Genomic DNA, 20,102 nt, shown 5'->3' with positions numbered 1-20,102 from the left:
TCCCTTTAGGCCTATGGCACAATAATATATAAATTGTCTTATCTTCTCTTACCTTGTCAGATGTGTAGGCTAATAAGTATCCGAGGCGTCAGTGACAATAAACAATCCACAGATGGCAAATAAACAACAGCAAAGGCGCTGTCGGCTTCAAAATAACACCCAGCCAACAAATCCTACTGTAAATGCAGAAGGCCAGTCTACACAAAGCACAGAGAGCCACTGTCTTACCTTTCAGTGGCGCTATCAGCTACCCCAGGCAGGAATGACAGCAATGCAGAAACTCTTCAATAGTAGGCCGATGGGGTCCCTCCGCCAGCAGCACAGCTGACGGCACACACCTCATGCCAGCCCCCATGTGTTGGCAAAGCCCAAAAGGGAAATTTAATATTGCCCTCACACACATATTAAAAATACAGTTGTCCTTTTTTTGTAATGTCACACTGTTGTTAACATCTTGGAGTTCAAGGCAGGGTGAATGGAGGGAAAGAGGTGAGAAATTACAGCAGCTGCAAAATAACTGAATCGGCTGCAGCATTTAAAGGGGCACAATTCTCGACTGGTCACATTACCATGATCAGTTTGTAAACTCTCTTTTGCACTGTATTGTTATGTTGTTTAAAAAGAACATCACTTTCTCTATTATATAACAATTGTTATCAGTTTAAGATCAATTTACACAATTAAATATGGATTCATTATTACTTATTCTCCATATACATATTTATTTTATTTTATAAAACTTTTAGGAGCTGAGGCACATACTCAATGTGTTAAACTAACACTTTACTGGAATAAGTCAATGAGAAGTGTCTCAGTTTAGTTCCAATCAACATTAACCTTCATATCAAATCAAATCAAATCAAATCAAATCAAGTTAATTTAGCACATTTGAAAAAGTTGAACAAAATGCTTTACAAATTTAGGTCTAAGAAAAGCGATTGAAAGTGATCAGAGAGTAAAAGCACACACACACACACACACACACACACACACACACACACACACACACACACACACACACACACACACACACACACACACACACAGCACAAATGGTAATACAATTATATAAATGATGAAGTGGATGGCAGTAGGCTAGGCCTATCAGAATATCTGCACATGAAACGTTTTTTTTTAAATTTTTTAGATAATTTAAGGTTCACATACTGAGTTTTTCTGTAGGGATTTCAGCCACATCTCCTGGTCTTCATCAGCAGTGGCTCAGTCTGCTTCCAGCATTCACACATAGTAATAATAGTTATTTACAAAGCAAGGAATGATCTAACAATAAAAGAGCCGCTAAATGAAATCCAGACTTTTGCTCAATCGAACACAGATACATCGATGCGATCGATTTTGCGGGGGGGTATTAGACTTCCTGCGCAGCCTTTGCTCCTTCCTTTTTGCTGTATGTGTCAGCCATGGCCCCGATTGTGAGTAGCTAAACGATCAAATAAACTGCACTCAGGCGACAAATGTTAACTTGGCTTTCGCACTTACCGAATTATATACAATATGCGAACAGAAATGTAGCAGCCACGGAGGTTTTAGTTTCTTTTATTAGCGTTGTTTACTGTTTTGGCTAGCACCACGTTGGGCTAATGCTAACGATAACTAGCAGCAGTAGCCTACATGTGAAACATGACATCAGCACTAAAGTGTATTGATTAAACATAATGTACACATTTTAAATGGTTCAATGTGCAGCTTTTAGAAACGTCTAATCAATTCAATTGTTTTACATAATATATGTATATTTTTAAAGCTACGAAGGGTGTTATGTGAAAGTCCCCATATGCTGTGATAGTTTGTGTGTTTGTTTGACTTGTCTTTCTCACGTTTTCCGTGTCAGAAAAAGCAGGTGGTCCGGAAGCAGGGTGGGAAGAGGAAGAAGCAGATCCTGAAGTTCACCCTGGACTGCACTCACCCCGTGGAGGATGGCATCATGGACGCTGCCAACTTTGTGAGTAGAACCCAAATACGAGGGACTTGTCTGGTGCACAGTGCAGCAACTGACATGCATGCCACACACACGACTCCCAAGTGTCATATCAGTTGAATCCATTCCCCAAGTCATTGGATAAAATGGTTACACTACACACCTGGATTAATGTCGGCAAACTAAAACCTACGTTCAGACGGTCTCATTATAATATTTTTGTTACAAATATGACTTGTCAATCTAGAGTGATGTGGAAGTCATGTGTTACAATGTCTATGCACTGAAAGAGGCACTTTTGAGTCTGAGACCAGTGGCGGCTCCTGACAATAATCTCAGGGGGGGGCAATTGTTGCCATGATGGGAAATATGACCCAAAATTAACCTAAATCAGATAGCATATGACAATGTCATATTGCATTTAACTGTTTGTTTTTCCTGTTCATCTGGCATAACCACTCTGGCAACATTAGACAAGCATTGCACTGTACAGTATTTTTGGAAATTAAGTTAGTTAATTTCTTGAATAAAATTATTCTAAAATGATTTAATTATCCGGCTGTGGCCATCACAGATAACTTGTCATCTACCAGTGTGCTCCTCAGATAGGCTTCCTTTAAAAGTTAGGAGACAAAAATGGATGCTGGCATAGCATGTGCAACATTAACAGTGCTAATCATCACATTGGTTTGGGTTACTACTGTCTACAGCACTTGGTAGGCGGGTTTATGTCGGACGGTGAAAGCAGCTGTCAGCTAAACGACGATCAACAGCTGATCGCCGTTCAATAGCCGATCAGCTGTTGAACGGCGCTGGCTCGTATATGCAGATTGATGTTTAATGTTTGTTTTACCTTTTCTGAGAGATGATGCATAGGGGTGACACCCAAAGTTATCCATGCGGTCTCTGTGCTGCCATCAGGATGGATAAAAAGCCAGTATACAGTCCATATCATCATGCAGCGGCAGCAGGACAGAGCGTTAGCGCATTAGCATCCTGCTAGCCTCGTTAGCCGTTCAAACGAGCCCCGTGAAAATCCGCGTTTGTAAGATCCCCCAATCCATCTTGGTAGATACTTGCTTGATGGTTACATTTTGTCTGGGAAAGACCTAGTCCGAGTCCGATCAAGTAAGTAGCTTGCCAGCCTAGCCTGAGTTGATATAAAGTTGTGTTGGTCTTGAATATGACCGCTCTGGGCTGCATACTGGACATGTGACTGTATCAGTCACTGTAATTGGTTTATTGTTTACTGTACGTATGACGACAACACGTTAGGGCGAGCACCCCCGGAACCCATAGAGATTGCATTGCGAGGCTTGCAGTTTGAAAAAAAAAAGTTTTACATTGATGTCTATGAGAGCGCTGGGGGCGATTTTCAACCAGCCCGACATCGCCCCAGAGTGACGGTACAGAGCACAGACGCTGATTGTACAATGATATTCAGACTTAGATGCAGGTAAAAACTGTATTGAAATCATAAATTATGATTATTAATACAAAAAAAAAAAAAAACATCATTATTATTCATTATTATATTTTCGTTTTTTGCTGATATGGCTCAAGGAGGGCGGCGCCCTATCGCCCTCTATGGGCGAGCCGCCACTGTCTGAGACCCTGTTTCCACCTGGGATTAACATCTGACTTTTTGAATCTGGTTACAAGTGGACAGCTCTCAATCCGTGTGTTCCCACTTGCATTTTCAAATGTGACTTCTTTGTCTACTTGTGATCCGATTCCATTTACCCGCGCTGTATTTAAATCAACACGTACATCATTTCCGTTTGCATTGCTGTTTTTAACCGGTGGGGTTCAAACAAGTAAACATACAGGGCTGTACAGTGCCACAGTTTTAATCACATTTGCTATTAAAATGCATTACATGAAGAGATTGGCTACTGTCTCATTTAGACAAGAAGGAGCGATGCACAACACTGCTTAGAGGGCTCTACATTAACACTCGCCAAATGCGGGAAATGTCATAGATAGTAGGCTATGTAAAAGTAAAAACTCTTAGGCGAGTAAGTTATTACGCCACTTTGGCTGGTGAAAGATGTGTGTTTGCCGGGCGGCTTTTCTAACGTCTGCTACACTCTTGTCACCACCACCAGTACACGGCTTTATGCAGTTAAGTTACTTTACGTGCAAACAGAATATTTCCTGTGCGCCTTCACATTAAAAGCCTGTTACTAGCCAAACGCGAGTTGACTTTTATTTTTAAGCGGATAAGAACAGGAAGTCGTTGCCTTGCAGCTCTCCGTGTTTTCAGATTTACGCAGTGAAATGAAACCAGAGGACAGAAAGCTTGTCATTTGCAATACTGGCGGATGCAACTAATGTTCATGAGGCTTCTATAAAAGCTGCATGAACGCCAGTGATGCACTTTTAACGTATTTCCGCTCAGGCAGGGGGCAGCAGTTGAGTAGGAGGTCCCTAATGTGGACAAGAGTCACATTGGTGTTTCCACTACCAAATGAATGCGAACACAACGGTCACAACGGACGTAAACCACCTCCGAATGTGGTTTTTGTGATCCGATCTCAATGCGTCTTGAGAGTGTTTTCACCTGTAGTTAAAGCTTTATTCATGTGATCCGATTACAAAAGTCAGATGTTAATGCCAAGTGGAAACGGGGTCTGAGGCTCCCTTCGATGATGCAACATAGAAAGTAAAGAGAAATGCATGAAAACAAACAAGCGAAGAGAGCCACCTGAGACATAAATAAACACTTAAAATAGTGTTTTTTTTATAATATATTTTTTTGCAAAAGCTGACTTGACTTTAGTGGCCTCCAGGTTTACTTCCATACGACTGGGTTGAGTGATGCATTTCGCATAGTTCATTAGCACATGCGGGGTCGATTCAGGACTGAACAGTTTAACACACACACACACACACACACACACAAACGATAATGTGAACAGCCTGAACAAAACAAAAAACCAATCGGCGCAAGAACATCTGCTTGCTTGCAGTGTGAATGTAGCCTTAAAGGTTCAGTAAGCGGAATGGTCAGGTTAGCTAACTTCCTGTCAGTGACTGCAGTTAGCAGTCCCCTCCCTCGTCACCACATTAATGCACTGTCATCTTCCAGAAGCGAGTTATCTAGCATCATCTCAGATCTGTAAAGGTGATAAAACATCAAAACAGACATTGGGAAGGATTATGTGCTCTGCACGTGTACCGTCAGTGAGACGTGTGCCGGTTTGTAGCGTTCTCTCTTCTGATTGGTTATCAGTGGTGGGATCCCCGAAAAGTTTATTTGCCGATTACATGCAGAGCGGGTGACTGAGAGATCGGCTTTATGAAACGCGCACACTATATAAGTGACCACTGTATGAATAAAGAGCCATTTAACACTTATATTAACATAAATACATCACTTACTTCACCTTAAACACATTTTAATTGTAGTGAGGCACAGAAACTCTTTAGATGTACATCCGACCATGTGATATGACTTCTGTTCTTATGTAATGCTTGCTGTGTGTGCGACTCTGCACTTAACAGGAGCAGTTCCTGCAGGAGCGCATCAAGGTGAATGGCAAAGCTGGATCCCTTGGCGGTGGTGTGGTGTCCATTGAAAGGAGCAAGAGTAAAATTGCAGTGAACTCTGAAGTTCCTTTCTCAAAGAGGTAAGAAACTAAACGCAACACAGCTCCTATCTGTCAAGTAACATAAGATGACTGAAATATGTGTTATTGCACATCACGGTCATTTTTCAATACTCCATTGACAACTATGAACAATATTGTTTGAGTTTCAGCGGGGGTGGAATAAAAAGGGTAGGTACTGAAGTGCTGCAGGTGTTCAAATACCAAGGCCATGTCCACACTTACACATACTTTAAAAAACCAAGCAGAAGTCGTAGACAACAGTTACCTTGTGCAAATTGAGGTCATGGTCCCAAATAGGGAAATTCTAAGAGTTTTTCAAAGATCTCCACTTTGGCTGGAGTTTTTAAAATGTACTGTTTTGTGAATGGACCAACACCAAAGAGAATATACAGGCATTTCTCCCAGCAGACATTTTAACTCGTAATAGCAGTTAAAGCACAAGTGTTACTTATAACGTTGACAATGGCTCCTTGACAGTGAGATGGCATGAAGAATACCAGTGCCCTGAATCTAAAGCAGCTAGATGAAATTATATTGTAATTTTTATTATTTAAAACTCTACTTTTTTCCTACTGTGACAATTCACAATGTATTTTAAAATGCTTATTCCCAGAAGAATGAGGATTATTATTTGTTATGGGGACTTTTTTCTTCTGGAAGTAGGTTTTGCTGGTGAGCAACCACAAACAAAAACCAGTCTACCTCCGTCTGCTCGTCTGAATATACCCCTGTGGTTAATGAGGAAAACAGGACTCGAATAAACCTGATAACCTTTGTTTGCTTCCCATAGACGATCCCCTACATTGTTCTAGTACCCTGACAACATACTGGTTAGATTACAAATATACTGTATGTGACAAGTAAAGAGGTCACCAAAATCAACACACCCAAAATGTTTATACAGTATATTGTCATTTAACCAAACATTCATTTTTATTAACTCATTCTAGGTTAATTTATTTTCATTCCATACAATGTTAACACATGAATGGAATTATACTTGTGACTACAGTGGCAGTGAAAAAAATAGTGACTCTTGGCAATAAAGTATACAGTTACAATAAATACATTACTAAAACTACAATAACTTAATACCGGAAATTGTATCTTAAACTTATTCATTTATTTTAAATCGGTGAGACCCCACTTTCATTAAAAAAAAAGAAAATCTGGACATGAAGACTTTGGACTGTCCACCACCAGAGGGTGACTCTGTCATTCTGACATGGAGCAAATGATATGACTGGAAAAAGTCACTGGGAGATATTAACATCAATATATCAAGTATAACTGTCTGTGACATCAACGTCAAAACAGATCCGCCATTTTCATTCAAATATACATAGACTGCATTTCTGCAAGTGACATGATATACTGTTTTATTCTGTGTGTATTGGAATTTGATTGCCACGGAACACTCTTTGGAAAGTGCTTTTATTATCCTAATTTTGGAATAAAATTTAAGCTTTATTGTGTTTTTGCATACATTGTGCAAATACACAATAAAACAAAAAAATTATTAGATTAATTAATGTTTTGGCATAATTTCGTCAACGCTTGTGTATTTGTCCAACCACGTTTTAAAGGGTGCGGAACTGGAAATCTGTCGTACAGTTTGAGTCAAAGTGAGTAGGAATATGATATAAACATGACCTACTTTTGATCAATGTATCCCCCCCTCATTGTCTTGCTCAGGTACCTGAAGTATCTCACCAAGAAGTATCTGAAGAAGAACAACCTGAGGGACTGGCTGCGGGTGGTTGCCAACACCAAGGAGAGCTACGAGCTGCGCTACTTCCAGATCAACCAGGACGAGGAGGAAGAAGAGGATGAGGATTAAACCTGACGCCACTCACAATAAAATCACAAAACAGAGAAGAAAGCCTTTGTTGTGTTTTTTTTTTTTTTTTTTTCAAAATATAGAAATGGCTATTTTTAAATACTATTTTTAGTTTTTTACATTTACTTGAATTGGGATCTCTAAATAGTTAAATTATTTTAATAAAAAAGGTTTTAGAAAAAAAAGTTGATCACAAGTTAAAAATGCTATATTAAAATGGTAGGAATTGAACGTTCAAGTTCCATTTCATTAATATTGGTGCACAACAAATGCAGGGGCTGTCTTATCCGGTTCCCTCCAACAATGCAACATGCATACAAACAAATAAAAGTTAACAGACAAAATAATCAAATGGGCTATGTAAAATGACATACATTGTGCAGATACAGTGCAAGAAAAACAAATGAAATGTAGGAATGAAGTTTAATATGTAGGCTATTTGTGAAAAGTGTGAATGAACAATTGTTACTTTGAACACCTAATTCCATAAACAATTGGTAGACATTGGCTATAGATGTGATGTGAAACAAATATAAGTCTAAACGGATCACAGTTGTGAATTCCTATTGTCGTTTTCAGTTTAGTGAAGTTGAGCCCTCGTGCTCTCTGTGGGTGTTGCAGCTGTGGTAACCTTGACAACAGATTCTGTCCACTATTGCTATCAGACTCACAGCATGCATCAGCCAGAACTGTGTATTTTAATTGTTTTTACTTTTTTTCTTCTTCTCTCGAATAGACTTTGGCCTAAGTGGAAGTTTGCAACAGATTTTGAGTTTTGATTTTAGACTTCAATTAAAAGCGTGCATTAATTTTCTGCCACCGACTGGCTTCGTATTTGGGGTAAAGGTTGTGAGTGCACGGTGCAGCAGCTGTGAAAGCTGCACAAGTTTCTGTCTCAATTCATACCGGACCTCCAGGATGAAACGGGCTCTGAGTCGCGAAGTGCGTCCTCCCTATAATAGCGACACATGGCGATGTGTGTTTTTCTTTCCTCAATTTTTTTTGTTTTTGCAAACGACTAGTTGAAATGGTAACTACGAGAGCATGACTAACTAGTTGTGGGGGAGAAATTATGGGATGCAGCGTCATGGCAACAGACCAGACGTCACAATCTGGGCATGTGTGTTCCATTTTTGTCTTTCTTATTTTTCAGACTCGGAGACCTGGATAGAGATCAGTGGGGGAAAAAAAACATTATTTTTTTATACTCCTGAAGAGAGAGCCCCAGATTCACTGCAAAAAAAATCTAAAAAAAAATCCACTGAGCGACGAATACATTTATTTTTGGGTGAAGAAAGAGACTGGGCTGCGGCGTCTGCAGGGTTAACTTTCAGTATTCTCAGTCTAAAAGGGGTTCGGGGGGCTATGAGATAAAGATGCCGGGGTCGCTGAGTAATGAAGACGAGGGACAAGACGACATGGATTTTGAAGACGATATGCCAGGTGAGGGAAAGAGGGGGGTGTAGGCGGGGTGTCCTTCAGATTATTTTTGCGCCGTTACGCCTTGAATGCGGGGAAAAGGGCTGCGTTCCTGAGACCAGAGAGGAGGCGGAGGGGTGGGGTGCTTTAAGCAGAGTCATGCTATTATAATGTGCACGACCTACTGTTTTAAAGGTGGGAACTGGGTTTTTTTTGGGGAGGGGGGCGATTTGCCTCCGGCTGTCCTACATCCAGCCTGTTTCGGCCCTACTGCATGCTTTCTCTGGGCTGTTTCCCCCCCCCCCCCCCCATCTCATATTTTCTCCCTCGCATAACAGGCTTCATGCGTGTGCAAGCTAGGGGGATTGCTTTACATTAAGTCCAAAAACACAAGTTGAGCTGTTTTTAAACCGTGACTATTTATTCGTTGCTGTGTCGGTGCATGCTGTGATGTGTTTCGGTTAACGTGTGCATAATGCTTTTATGTAGAAACATTGGCCACAGTGGCAACATCCGCGTTCGGTTTGTTATGGAGGATGTGCCACTGCTTTCCACTTGTGATCGTGGAGCTGCCCCAACTTTGTTTTTCCTGCACTGCCTGGCCGCAGAGGTGTGAGAGCCACGTGCAGACTTCAGTAAACACTGCGTATCTAAGTGTGCCTTTACCTTGGTGCCCATGCACTGTTGGTGACAATTGTCCCCCTACCCCCCAGCTCTGGGTCATGCACTCACTGAAATTAACTGTAACCCACATACTTGACATGCTGCTCCTTCACTTATCATGGAGCCAAATCTGTGCAATATTTCTTGTGGCTGTAACATTAATCTGTCAACCCCTCTTGCAATTAACCAACTGTAGTTGCCTAGCCAACACATGGCATTTTCACTCCTTATGGATATTAAAAACTAATCAAGGCTTAGGGGATGTTGAGACAAATTGCCAAATTGGTAAAAATAGTATACTTTGTATGTTAAAGTTGTCAGTCTTTATGGCAGGTGACACAATGCACCTAATGATTCTCTGTAGCCTAAATTGAGTGGGGTCAACATATAAAGTATTTGATTAGTCAGGGAATCCACAGTCATAGAATTACGTTGAGTACAATTATATTTTCTTAAAGTGACTACGAGGAACTTTTTTGTTGATACTACCGGCCTCTTTGGACAAGAGCGGTAGTATATGACACCAGCGCCTGATTTCGGTAAGATCTTTGAGAGCCAGCCAAGTGCCTTTGGGCCCTGCATTTGTTTAGGAAGCGACTGAAAGAGAGGCCGCAGGATGCATCACAATGAGGTAATTTATTTATGTACATGTAAGATTATTATCGGTAATATGACTGGTGAAGCAAAGTAAACTTTAATTTAGTACCGTTTGGTAAACAGGGTTTATCCGGTCTGCCTGCCGACATAAATCGTTTCAACTGAGTTGGAGGGGATTTGTTTCCTGGTCCGGTGTGTCAGAGGTTGTGGTGATGAAGTGCCGTATTGCATTGTGTGCTGGGCAGAGCAGCCAAGCATCTTCAGACCATGTCAGTCCATCCAGTGAAGTCAACAAATTCAATTTAGTTTTTCTCTTCTTGCAGTTGGTTTGATGTCAAGGGCACGACTTAAAATATGCTGCTGTTCCCTCCTCCTTCCCTTCACGTCACAAAGTGGAAAAGTGTCATGGTTATAGCAAAAGTGTATAGAAGGAAAGTCGAGTTGTTTAAGACATGCATTATTTCTATGCCATATAGGCCTGCCTCTCATTAATTCCTGCTGAGCGATATGTTACACAGAAGTACATAAGAGAAGAGTTGGTCGGAGTGAAATTACTTTGTGGCTTGCTGGGGTTTAGCATGGAAAGACTATCCCCTGGAAAGATACACTTAGTGGCAAAATGATGAAAGTTAATAAGGATTTTCACACAACACGGTTGCTTTGGTGCCTTTTGTGCTCCTTTTTCATAGGTGTGGTAAAGGTCTTGAACCACAGAAGCTGCTATCATTTGTACAACTGTCCCAACAAAGGGGAAACATTCATAACAGTGTGCCTTTACCTTGGTGCCCATGCACTGTTGGTGACAATTGTCCCCCTACCCCCCAGCTCTGGGTCATGCACTCACTGAAATTAACTGTAACCCACATACTTGACATGCTGCTCCTTCACTTATCATGGAGCCAAATCTGTGCAATATTTCTTGTGGCTGTAACATTAATCTGTCAACCCCTCTTGCAATTAACCAACTGTAGTTGCCTAGCCAACACATGGCATTTTCACTCCTTATGGATATTAAAAACTAATCAAGGCTTAGGGGATGTTGAGACAAATTGCCAAATTGGTAAAAATAGTATACTTTGTATGTTAAAGTTGTCAGTCTTTATGGCAGGTGACACAATGCACCTAATGATTCTCTGTAGCCTAAATTGAGTGGGGTCAACATATAAAGTATTTGATTAGTCAGGGAATCCACAGTCATAGAATTACGTTGAGTACAATTATATTTTCTTAAAGTGACTACGAGGAACTTTTTTGTTGATACTACCGGCCTCTTTGGACAAGAGCGGTAGTATATGACACCAGCGCCTGATTTCGGTAAGATCTTTGAGAGCCAGCCAAGTGCCTTTGGGCCCTGCATTTGTTTAGGAAGCGACTGAAAGAGAGGCCGCAGGATGCATCACAATGAGGTAATTTATTTATGTACATGTAAGATTATTATCGGTAATATGACTGGTGAAGCAAAGTAAACTTTAATTTAGTACCGTTTGGTAAACAGGGTTTATCCGGTCTGCCTGCCGACATAAATCGTTTCAACTGAGTTGGAGGGGATTTGTTTCCTGGTCCGGTGTGTCAGAGGTTGTGGTGATGAAGTGCCGTATTGCATTGTGTGCTGGGCAGAGCAGCCAAGCATCTTCAGACCATGTCAGTCCATCCAGTGAAGTCAACAAATTCAATTTAGTTTTTCTCTTCTTGCAGTTGGTTTGATGTCAAGGGCACGACTTAAAATATGCTGCTGTTCCCTCCTCCTTCCCTTCACGTCACAAAGTGGAAAAGTGTCATGGTTATAGCAAAAGTGTATAGAAGGAAAGTCGAGTTGTTTAAGACATGCATTATTTCTATGCCATATAGGCCTGCCTCTCATTAATTCCTGCTGAGCGATATGTTACACAGAAGTACATAAGAGAAGAGTTGGTCGGAGTGAAATTACTTTGTGGCTTGCTGGGGTTTAGCATGGAAAGACTATCCCCTGGAAAGATACACTTAGTGGCAAAATGATGAAAGTTAATAAGGATTTTCACACAACACGGTTGCTTTGGTGCCTTTTGTGCTCCTTTTTCATAGGTGTGGTAAAGGTCTTGAACCACAGAAGCTGCTATCATTTGTACAACTGTCCCAACAAAGGGGAAACATTCATAACAGTGTGGTTTATATCATCGGCACATTATAATTAACTTTTTCAAAAAAACATGGATAGGATTTTTAAGAAGACTGGTTTTTAGAAATGTTGCATTTTGCCTGTCACATTTGTTTTCCTTTATACACACAACATATTTTTTTTTATATGCCAGATCAATACAAGCAGACACTGAGAGGCAAACAATGGGGAGGAGAAAAAGACTGAAGTAGAGACAGGGGAAGAATAGAAAGAGAGAGGAGTGAGGAGCAGTGAAGGCATCTTATATGGCTGCCAGTAGTATAGCCTGAAGGGGAACACACACACTGATGCGTGTCCCCAATAACCCAGTAGTTGGTTAAACATGTTTGAGAAATGAAAGGTGTGATTGAAATGGTCAGGTGAGTGAAGATGTGTTAGGAGTAATCCAGTTTGAATTATCAAAAAAAATTTCATGTGTCAGTCAAAATAACTTCATGTCTGCCTTGGTAGGATTGTTGTACTTTTACATGGTTTGAAATAAACACACAGTATACGAAGGGGACTTTGTAAGACCGTCTCATGGAGTCCCTTTGACGAACTATGCAATCAGATGAATTGGAGTGAGGGGTAAATTTGCTGAAAATCAAAAGACCTGCCATTAAGCTAACATGCTAATGTCTTAATGAGGACAGTTGTCGATAAAGACGTTCAGGCTATGATAGTTTTCAGTAACAGTGGTTTGCATCTTTGTTCACTGAATACGTTATTCAAATCCATAGCTGTCATTCAGTTTATGACCTCTATCAACAGGCATCACGGTGACGGACAATGTCAGGCGCCCTGGCTAGATTTGACCCGGCGTCAAGATGCTTCCGAGCAATTAAAACGCATCTATATAGAAACTAGAAACGCGTCCTGGGAGGAGGGGGAGCAGGGACTTCAGACCCCTTAATGCTATCAGCCTTTTATTTGTTGTGGCACACAAAGTGTCCTAATTCCCTTTGTTTCACTCTGGGTGCTTACACTGTCACAGCTTGTTCCATTGTGTTTTCTGTTTTTTAATTGTTTTGTTCTTCACTAAAATTGAAAGATTATCATGGGCTTTTGTGTGCCTACAAAATGTTATCCCCAATTGGAGAGGGGTCTATTTTTGGATCGCTCACTGTGTAAGTTGACACCATTTTTTCCTGCTGCTGCGCGTGCACAAATCTTGTGCATTTTTTTATGTGCATTTGCAGATGAGCCGTTGCAGCCTTTCCGGTATTTTTTTATATCTGCTTTAATATTACACACATTATGATCTTGTGCATATATTGTCTGTAATAGATAGGATTTTAATGGCTCAAATCTTTCCATCACTTTGATGATTACATTTTCTAATAATAGTCTATGGATGTCTTTGCCCCAAAGGCGTCTGTGGTCTCATCTATAAGCACTTCATCAACGAAGAGAGGAAAAACCTATGGCTCAGTTTTTTTTGCTGGGCAGCATTAGGTGAGCGTTTCCACATGGGGGCAAACAGAGAAAGGGCTAATGTGCTTTCCAGTAAAGTCCAGCCTTCTCACTCGCTCATGAATCTCCCTTCTGATGGGTTGGCCCCACTGGCCAAGCCCTTGCAGGAAGGTCAGAAGAACTGCCTGTGCCATCCGTCCACACAATTTACAGAAGGCTTGTTGTTTTGCCAAGCGAAGCTTTGGTCCTCCTTTCTAACATAATACGGTGCCAGCCCCCCCGTGCCACATGACTGAGCAAACCTTCCAACACATGGCACAGCAGCCTGGTCAGCGCACCAAGCAGACAGATTATCATCCCCCTGACGCCCGCTTTCACTACAGGGACGCAACAGGCCATTTACTGCCGACAGGTTTCAGATTGTAAGGTAGTGCAGGTGTTAAACACAGTCATCATCTTTTTAGTTGTTTTTTCAGGTGTATTGCTGTAACACCTTTAAATGATATACATTACTGAGAGACCATGTGGGTTCAAGGAATCTGTTGTCTATCACAGCTGTGAGGCTGGACTTCACACACAGGGGTATCTATCTATCTATCTATCTATCTATCTATCTATCTATCTATCTATCTATCTATCTATCTATCTATCTATCTATCTATCTATCTATCTATCTATCTATCTATCTATCTATCTATCTATCTATCTATCTATCTATCTATCTATCTATCTATCTATCTATCTATCTAACAGATCTATCTAACAGATCTATCTATCTATCTAACAGATCTATCTAATATACATACAGTACAATATAAAATATTGATAATAGGTAGGATCAAACAGGGATAAAAGTTGAGAAAAGGAATGGATAGGATATGGTAAGATGTTATGATTAACTGCTGCCAATCCATGCAGTATAGATATTGACATATTTCAAAGGATAAGTGAAAACTTTGACCAGCTGAAAAGTCAGGGAATCACCAAAGTCAGTATACACTTCAGACACCAGTGTCTGAATCACACATTCATGGCAATCAGACTGTCAGACCAACATCACCGTACCCAGTCACACCACTGACATCATCTCATCAGCGACAGGCCGATGTGCTCTCTGAGTCTCTCTCTACTCCAGTGCTGTTACCAACTGCATCACAGCCGTGTCATCATCATCTGTGCATGTAAGAGAGATGTAACGCTCGGTGCATCGCCGCCACCATGACTTGCCTGGCAGCTGGCGAACGTACATTTGAGACATGAAAGAGCTCCCTGTTTGAGATACTGGGTACACAAACTCAAGGCTTTATTTAGAAAAAGAGAGAGAGAGAGGGAGACAGAGATGAGCCCTATTTGTGTTAGGCAGAAAGAAGGAATTAGAAGACCTAGAAAAAAACACAGAAGATATACTGTATGTATACAATAGATAGATAGATAGATACGGTAGATAGATGGGTAGATAGATAGCCTAGATTGTCCTGTTTTAATCAGCCACTAAGAAATCATATATTTTGGGCAGATTTCTTTGGAGTTGAAGTGCTGTAAATGCAGATTTGTTTATGTTTTATGTTAATTATATGATTATAGTACTATACAGGTCCTTCTCATATAATTAGCATATTGTGATAAAGTTGATTATTTTCCATAATGTAATGATAATAATTGAACTTTCATATATTTTAGATTCATTGCACACCAACTGAAATATTTCAGGTCTTTTGTTGTTTTAATACTGATGATTTTGGCATACAGCTCATTAAAACCCCAAATTCCTATCTCAAAAAATTAGCATATCATGAAAAGGTACTCTAAACAAGCTCTTAACCTAATCATCTGAATCAACTAATTAACTCTAAACACCTGCAAAAGATTCCTGAGGCTTTTAAAAACTCCCAGCCTGGTTCATTACTCAAAACCGCAATCATGGGTAAGACTGCCGACCTGACTGCTGTCCAGAAGGCCATCATTGACACCCTCAAGCAAGAGGGTAAGACACAGAAATACATTTCTGAGCGGATAGGCTGTTCCCAGAGTGCTGTATCAAGGCACCTCAGTGGGAAGTCTGTGGGAAGGAAAAAGTGTGGCAGAAAACGCTGCACAACCAGAAGAGGTGAACGGACCCTGAGGAGGATTGTGGAGAAGGGCCGATTCCAGACCTTGGGGGACCTGCGGAAGCAGTGGACTGAGTCTGGAGTAGAAACATCCAGAGCCACCGTGCACAGGCGTGTGCAGGAAATGGGTTACAGGTGCCGCATTCCCCAGGTCAAGCCACTTTTGAACCAGAAACAGAAGCGCCTGACCTGGGCTACAGAGAAGCAGCACTGGACTGTTGCTCAGTGGTCCAAAGTACTTTTTTCGGATGAAAGCAAATTTTGCATGTCATTCGGAAATCAAGGTGCCAGAGTCTGGAGGAAGACTGGGGAGAAGGAAATGCCAAAATGCCTGAAGTCCAGTGTCAAGTACCCACAGTCAGTGATGGTCTGGGGTGCCATGTCAGCTGCTGGTGTTGGTCCACTGTGTTTTATCAAAGGCAGGGTCAATGCAGCTAGCTATCAGGAGATTTTGGAGCACTTCATGCTTCCATCTGCTGAAAAGCTTTATGGAGATGAAGATTTCATTTTTCAACAAGACCTGGCACCTGCTCACAGTGCCAAAACCACTGGTAAATGGTTTACTGACCATGGTATTACTGTGCTCAATTGGCCTGCCAACTCTCATGACCTGAACCCCATAGAGAATCTGTGGGATATTGTGAAGAGGAAGTTGAGAGACACCAGACCCAACACTGTGGATGAGCTTAAGGCCGCTATCGAAGCATCCTGGGCCTCCATAACACCTCAGCAGTGCCACAGGCTGATTGCCTCCATGCCACGCCGCATTGAAGCAGTCATTTCTGCGAAAGGATTCCCGACCAAGTATTGAGTGCAGTGTTTCCCCTAGAATTTTTTTTAGGCCCGGTGGTAAGAGCTGATAAAGAGTATGCGCGCAGAGTGCGTACCAAATTTCTAGAAGAAATTGACCAAAACGAACCCCATTTGGGATGAGCCTCTTTTGACAGCCCGTTAAAAATGAGGGCATAGGGTTATACTTTCACATTCATCAGTACATTTGTACATGTGGTGTTTCTCACAGGATTTAGATCAGGATAGATGCTGCTGGGTGAGAATGGACCTTCTAGGGGGGTCTGGGGGCATCCCCCTGCAGAAGAAACCTTATCCTTTTAAAGTTAAATACATCAATCTGGTGCACTTTGAGAGGTGAAATCTGTTTAATTCTGTGCTCTGTAAACAACTGTCATATGTCCTGCCTATAACTATTTTCTGTAATAATTTGGAGACACAAGCCACGTAAACTATTGAAGAAAAACACATGGATTTCAATAAAAAAAAACAATAAACACTAAGATCTAATATAGACAGGTCCTGTCTAGTACTCATTTCTGGAATAATCTGAATCACCTCACTTTGAAGCTAGCCTACTGAAACATTTTTTTATTTATTTTTTATGAAAATAGCTTTGTTGAAAATTAATTAATTAACATAGGCTACACATCATGATTAGCCTATCAACATGTGTGCTACATAAGGCAACTTCCCTATTCCGACCATTATATTTCATCTAGCCTATTTCTCAATTTAAAACATAAAAATAAAGCCTAGCATTGAAAATACAAAAAAATAAAGCTTGTAGGCCTACTATGGCCTGCTGTTTTCAAGATAACTTAACAGTTAAAACAATAAATAAATTGATATGTCCCCTGAAAATAAATGAATGCTTTTCTGAGAAGAATGCCAAAGGCAGTAGCAGTGAGGCACTTCTGTAAACTTACTGAAACGAGTGCATGCCGTTTTTTCAGCGCTGTCTCTGCTGTTGATACAGATTGGTTGTGTTGCCACGGCGACGTAGCGATTTTAACTTTCTAAGTTTTGCTCAGCACTTTTTCCTGTTCAACGTCCCTGTTACTGAGTCCTTAAAGCTCCCATATTATACACTTTTCGGTTCTATTATACACCATATTATATGGTCTTAGTGGTCCCTAATACGTTTTTCTTTAATTGTTTGCTGAAAAAAACTTTCAGATAATTTATTGTACTATGCTGATGTTCAGCTAATCTCACAATGGCCTATTTTTTAAAAAAGAGTTGCAGGTCCCCTCGTAAATATACAATCTTTGAGCTCCCCCCGCCCCCTGTCCGGAAGCGAAGCCAGATACGCCTCGCCCTCTGTCTGTCAGGGCCGTGGACCAATAAGAAATAGGGGTGTGGGCTGCACAGTGGAAGCTTCTGGCTTTACGGTTTGTGAGGTCAGAAAAGGGGATAATTCTGACTGGAGTGTTTTTGGGGGGAGGGGTGGGGGTTTCAGAAAAGGGGAGAGTGAGAAAAGGAGAGATTGTTATTTTTTTTGATATTTTGGCAGTCTCTAGGCACACCGTGGACGCATGGATATGTTGGAACACATTTAAAAAGTGCATTTAGCATAATATGGGACCTTTAATATCTCCATAGAGCAGGCGCTGGTTTTATTTTCGCCACTAGTTCAACGTTTTCTTGCTAGTCATGCTCCTGCTCATTGGCTTCCGTGTCTAACAAGTGTGCACCGAATGCACACGCGCATCGCGCCGCGCGCAGAACACAGACACACACGCAGACAGACAGATCAGCTGATGGGATGACAGGCGCACACGAGGGATAGACCGACAGTGCCGCGCAGACGCTCGCAAATGATTATTACGGAATCAATGATTTATTTTTTATTTATTTTTAAGTCAGGCTGCTGTTGGCCTGGCGGGGGGTCCCGTTGGCCTGGCGGGCCCGCCAGGCCTGTATAATGGTAGGGGAAACACTGGAGTGCATAACTGAACATAATTATTTGAAGGTTGACTTTTTTGTATTAAAAACACTTTTCTTTTATTGGTTGGATGAAATATGCTAATTTTTTGAGATAGGGATTTTTGGTTTTTCTTTACTTTTTTGCCAAAATCATCAATATTAAAACAATAAAAGGCTTGAACTACTTCAGTTGTGTGTAATGAATCTAAAATATATGAAAGTCTAATGTTTATCAGTACATTACAGAAAATATTGAACTTTATCACAATATGCTAATTATATGAGAAGGACCTGTATATTACTATAGAAATATTGGGTGAAAGAAGTAAGTAATGATTAAAGAAGGGGTGACACTTAATTTGGTGGTCAAAGGAAAACCACGGGGCTCATATTGCCACCGATTAAAGCTTACTGTGTGTGTATGTGTGTGTTGGGGGGGAGGGGGGTCCTCCTGCTAGCTTTGCTAAATAAGGGTTAAGTGTTTGGAGAGGTTTGTGTGTCTCTACTACAGAGGAATCCCTTCTCCCCAATCTCTCACTCTAGCTGCCCATGGGAGTGGTAGACTGCAGGCCTAGTGTTGCTGGCTGATTGACTCTGATACATGTGCTGCATATTTCATGCCCTCCGGTCTGCATGAAAAGCCAGAGAGCGAGGGGGACGCACAGATAGGCAGACCGGAAAAGACAGAAGGACAGTCGGGGAGGGAGAAGGAGATCAGTTCGACCTTAGACTGGGAGGTGTCATCCTGTGTGTATGTCCCTGTGTGTCTCTCTTCATAGTGATGTATTGTTTTGGATTGTCTCTCCTCTATACTTACTCCTCTGTGACCCATTGTGGCATCATTGGAGTCTGCTGTGCTCAGCAGTCAGCACGTTTGTACACAGCGGATGTAAGACAGTTCAGCTGACAGCCAGCAGCAGGTCGCTTTAGTCCCAGCAAGCATTAAAGGCAGAGGATATGCTCAGTATACCCTAGTGGTCCACCAGGGAGTTCCCATTTACGGGCAAGGCAGGCACTCCATCTATTTGTGCGTAGACTGGTAAAGTCGATCCACACTCAGTGATGTGTGATTATGAGGTTTATTTTGCGTCAAGTGCGATGATTAATAATTTTAATTTTTTACAAAAAAAGAAGGCTAACTTAATTTTTACTTTGCTGTGATTTCACTATATAATTGGTCAGCAACAAACGGATATTTTCACTATTGATTCAACCCTTTTATTTCTATCTTTTTGATATCTATGCTTTGTGAATGAAATGTGAAAAAGAAAATTGTAAAAGCAAATGTGAACAATTCCCATTGCAATTTCCCAAGGGTCAAATGATGTCTTAACATTGTTCGCTTTGACCACAAAGTTGTTTATGTACATTTATATCAGAATATTCAAAATTGTACCAGTAAGTTTGCCTCTTTTCTGTTGATAACAATTAACAATGAATTAATCAAATACTTTTCTGTAGATCCATAAATCAAATCATGGTTAATCAACTAATCTTGTCAACATTTGCTTTAATTGGCTCTAGAGTTGACGGACATGACATCATCGGCGGCCAAATGTATCATCTTAAGTCCTCTCTACATACACTATACTACACTATGTACCTCAGCAGATCATGGTTTTTGTTTCTGTGTCCAGACGGGGATGACGAAGGCGAG

General features: G+C 41.1%; 2 protein-coding genes across 2 annotated transcripts in view; both read left to right on the top strand.

Annotated features, from left to right (window-relative positions):
- The first annotated feature begins 1,386 nt into the window (after positions 1-1,386).
- rpl22 (ribosomal protein L22) lies at positions 1,387-7,435 on the top strand. Its single transcript, XM_080026674.1, has 4 exons — positions 1,387-1,433; positions 1,853-1,963; positions 5,447-5,571; positions 7,249-7,435. The coding sequence occupies exons 1-4, from the start codon at positions 1,422-1,424 to the stop codon at positions 7,391-7,393; spliced, it is 393 nt and encodes a 130-aa protein (XP_079882800.1). The 5' UTR covers positions 1,387-1,421; the 3' UTR covers positions 7,394-7,435.
- Positions 7,436-8,715: 1,280 nt separating this feature from the next.
- The window catches only part of chd5 (chromodomain helicase DNA binding protein 5), a 50,186-nt gene continuing 38,799 nt past the window's right edge, over positions 8,716-20,102 (top strand). Inside the window, exons 1-2 of the mRNA XM_080026409.1 lie at positions 8,716-8,836; positions 20,083-20,102. The exon at positions 20,083-20,102 is cut by the window's right edge and continues 132 nt beyond it. Coding sequence (XP_079882535.1) covers positions 8,770-8,836; positions 20,083-20,102 — 87 coding nt within the window. The 5' untranslated portion in view covers positions 8,716-8,769. The remainder of the gene's footprint in view (positions 8,837-20,082) is intronic.

This window comes from Ammodytes marinus (genome assembly GCF_949987685.1).
Source record: "Ammodytes marinus genome assembly, chromosome: 4".
NCBI classification, from domain to species: domain Eukaryota; kingdom Metazoa; phylum Chordata; class Actinopteri; order Uranoscopiformes; family Ammodytidae; genus Ammodytes; species Ammodytes marinus.
The sequence above is the reverse complement of the archived record's forward strand: the minus strand, read 5'-3'. Positions and strand labels throughout refer to the sequence as shown.

Coding starts and splice junctions, on each gene's coding strand:
- rpl22 (XM_080026674.1), top strand. Junction 1,964..5,446: donor TCATGGACGCTGCCAACTTT/GTGAGTAGAACC, acceptor TGCACTTAACAG/GAGCAGTTCCTGCAGGAGCG. Junction 5,572..7,248: donor GAAGTTCCTTTCTCAAAGAG/GTAAGAAACTAA, acceptor TGTCTTGCTCAG/GTACCTGAAGTATCTCACCA.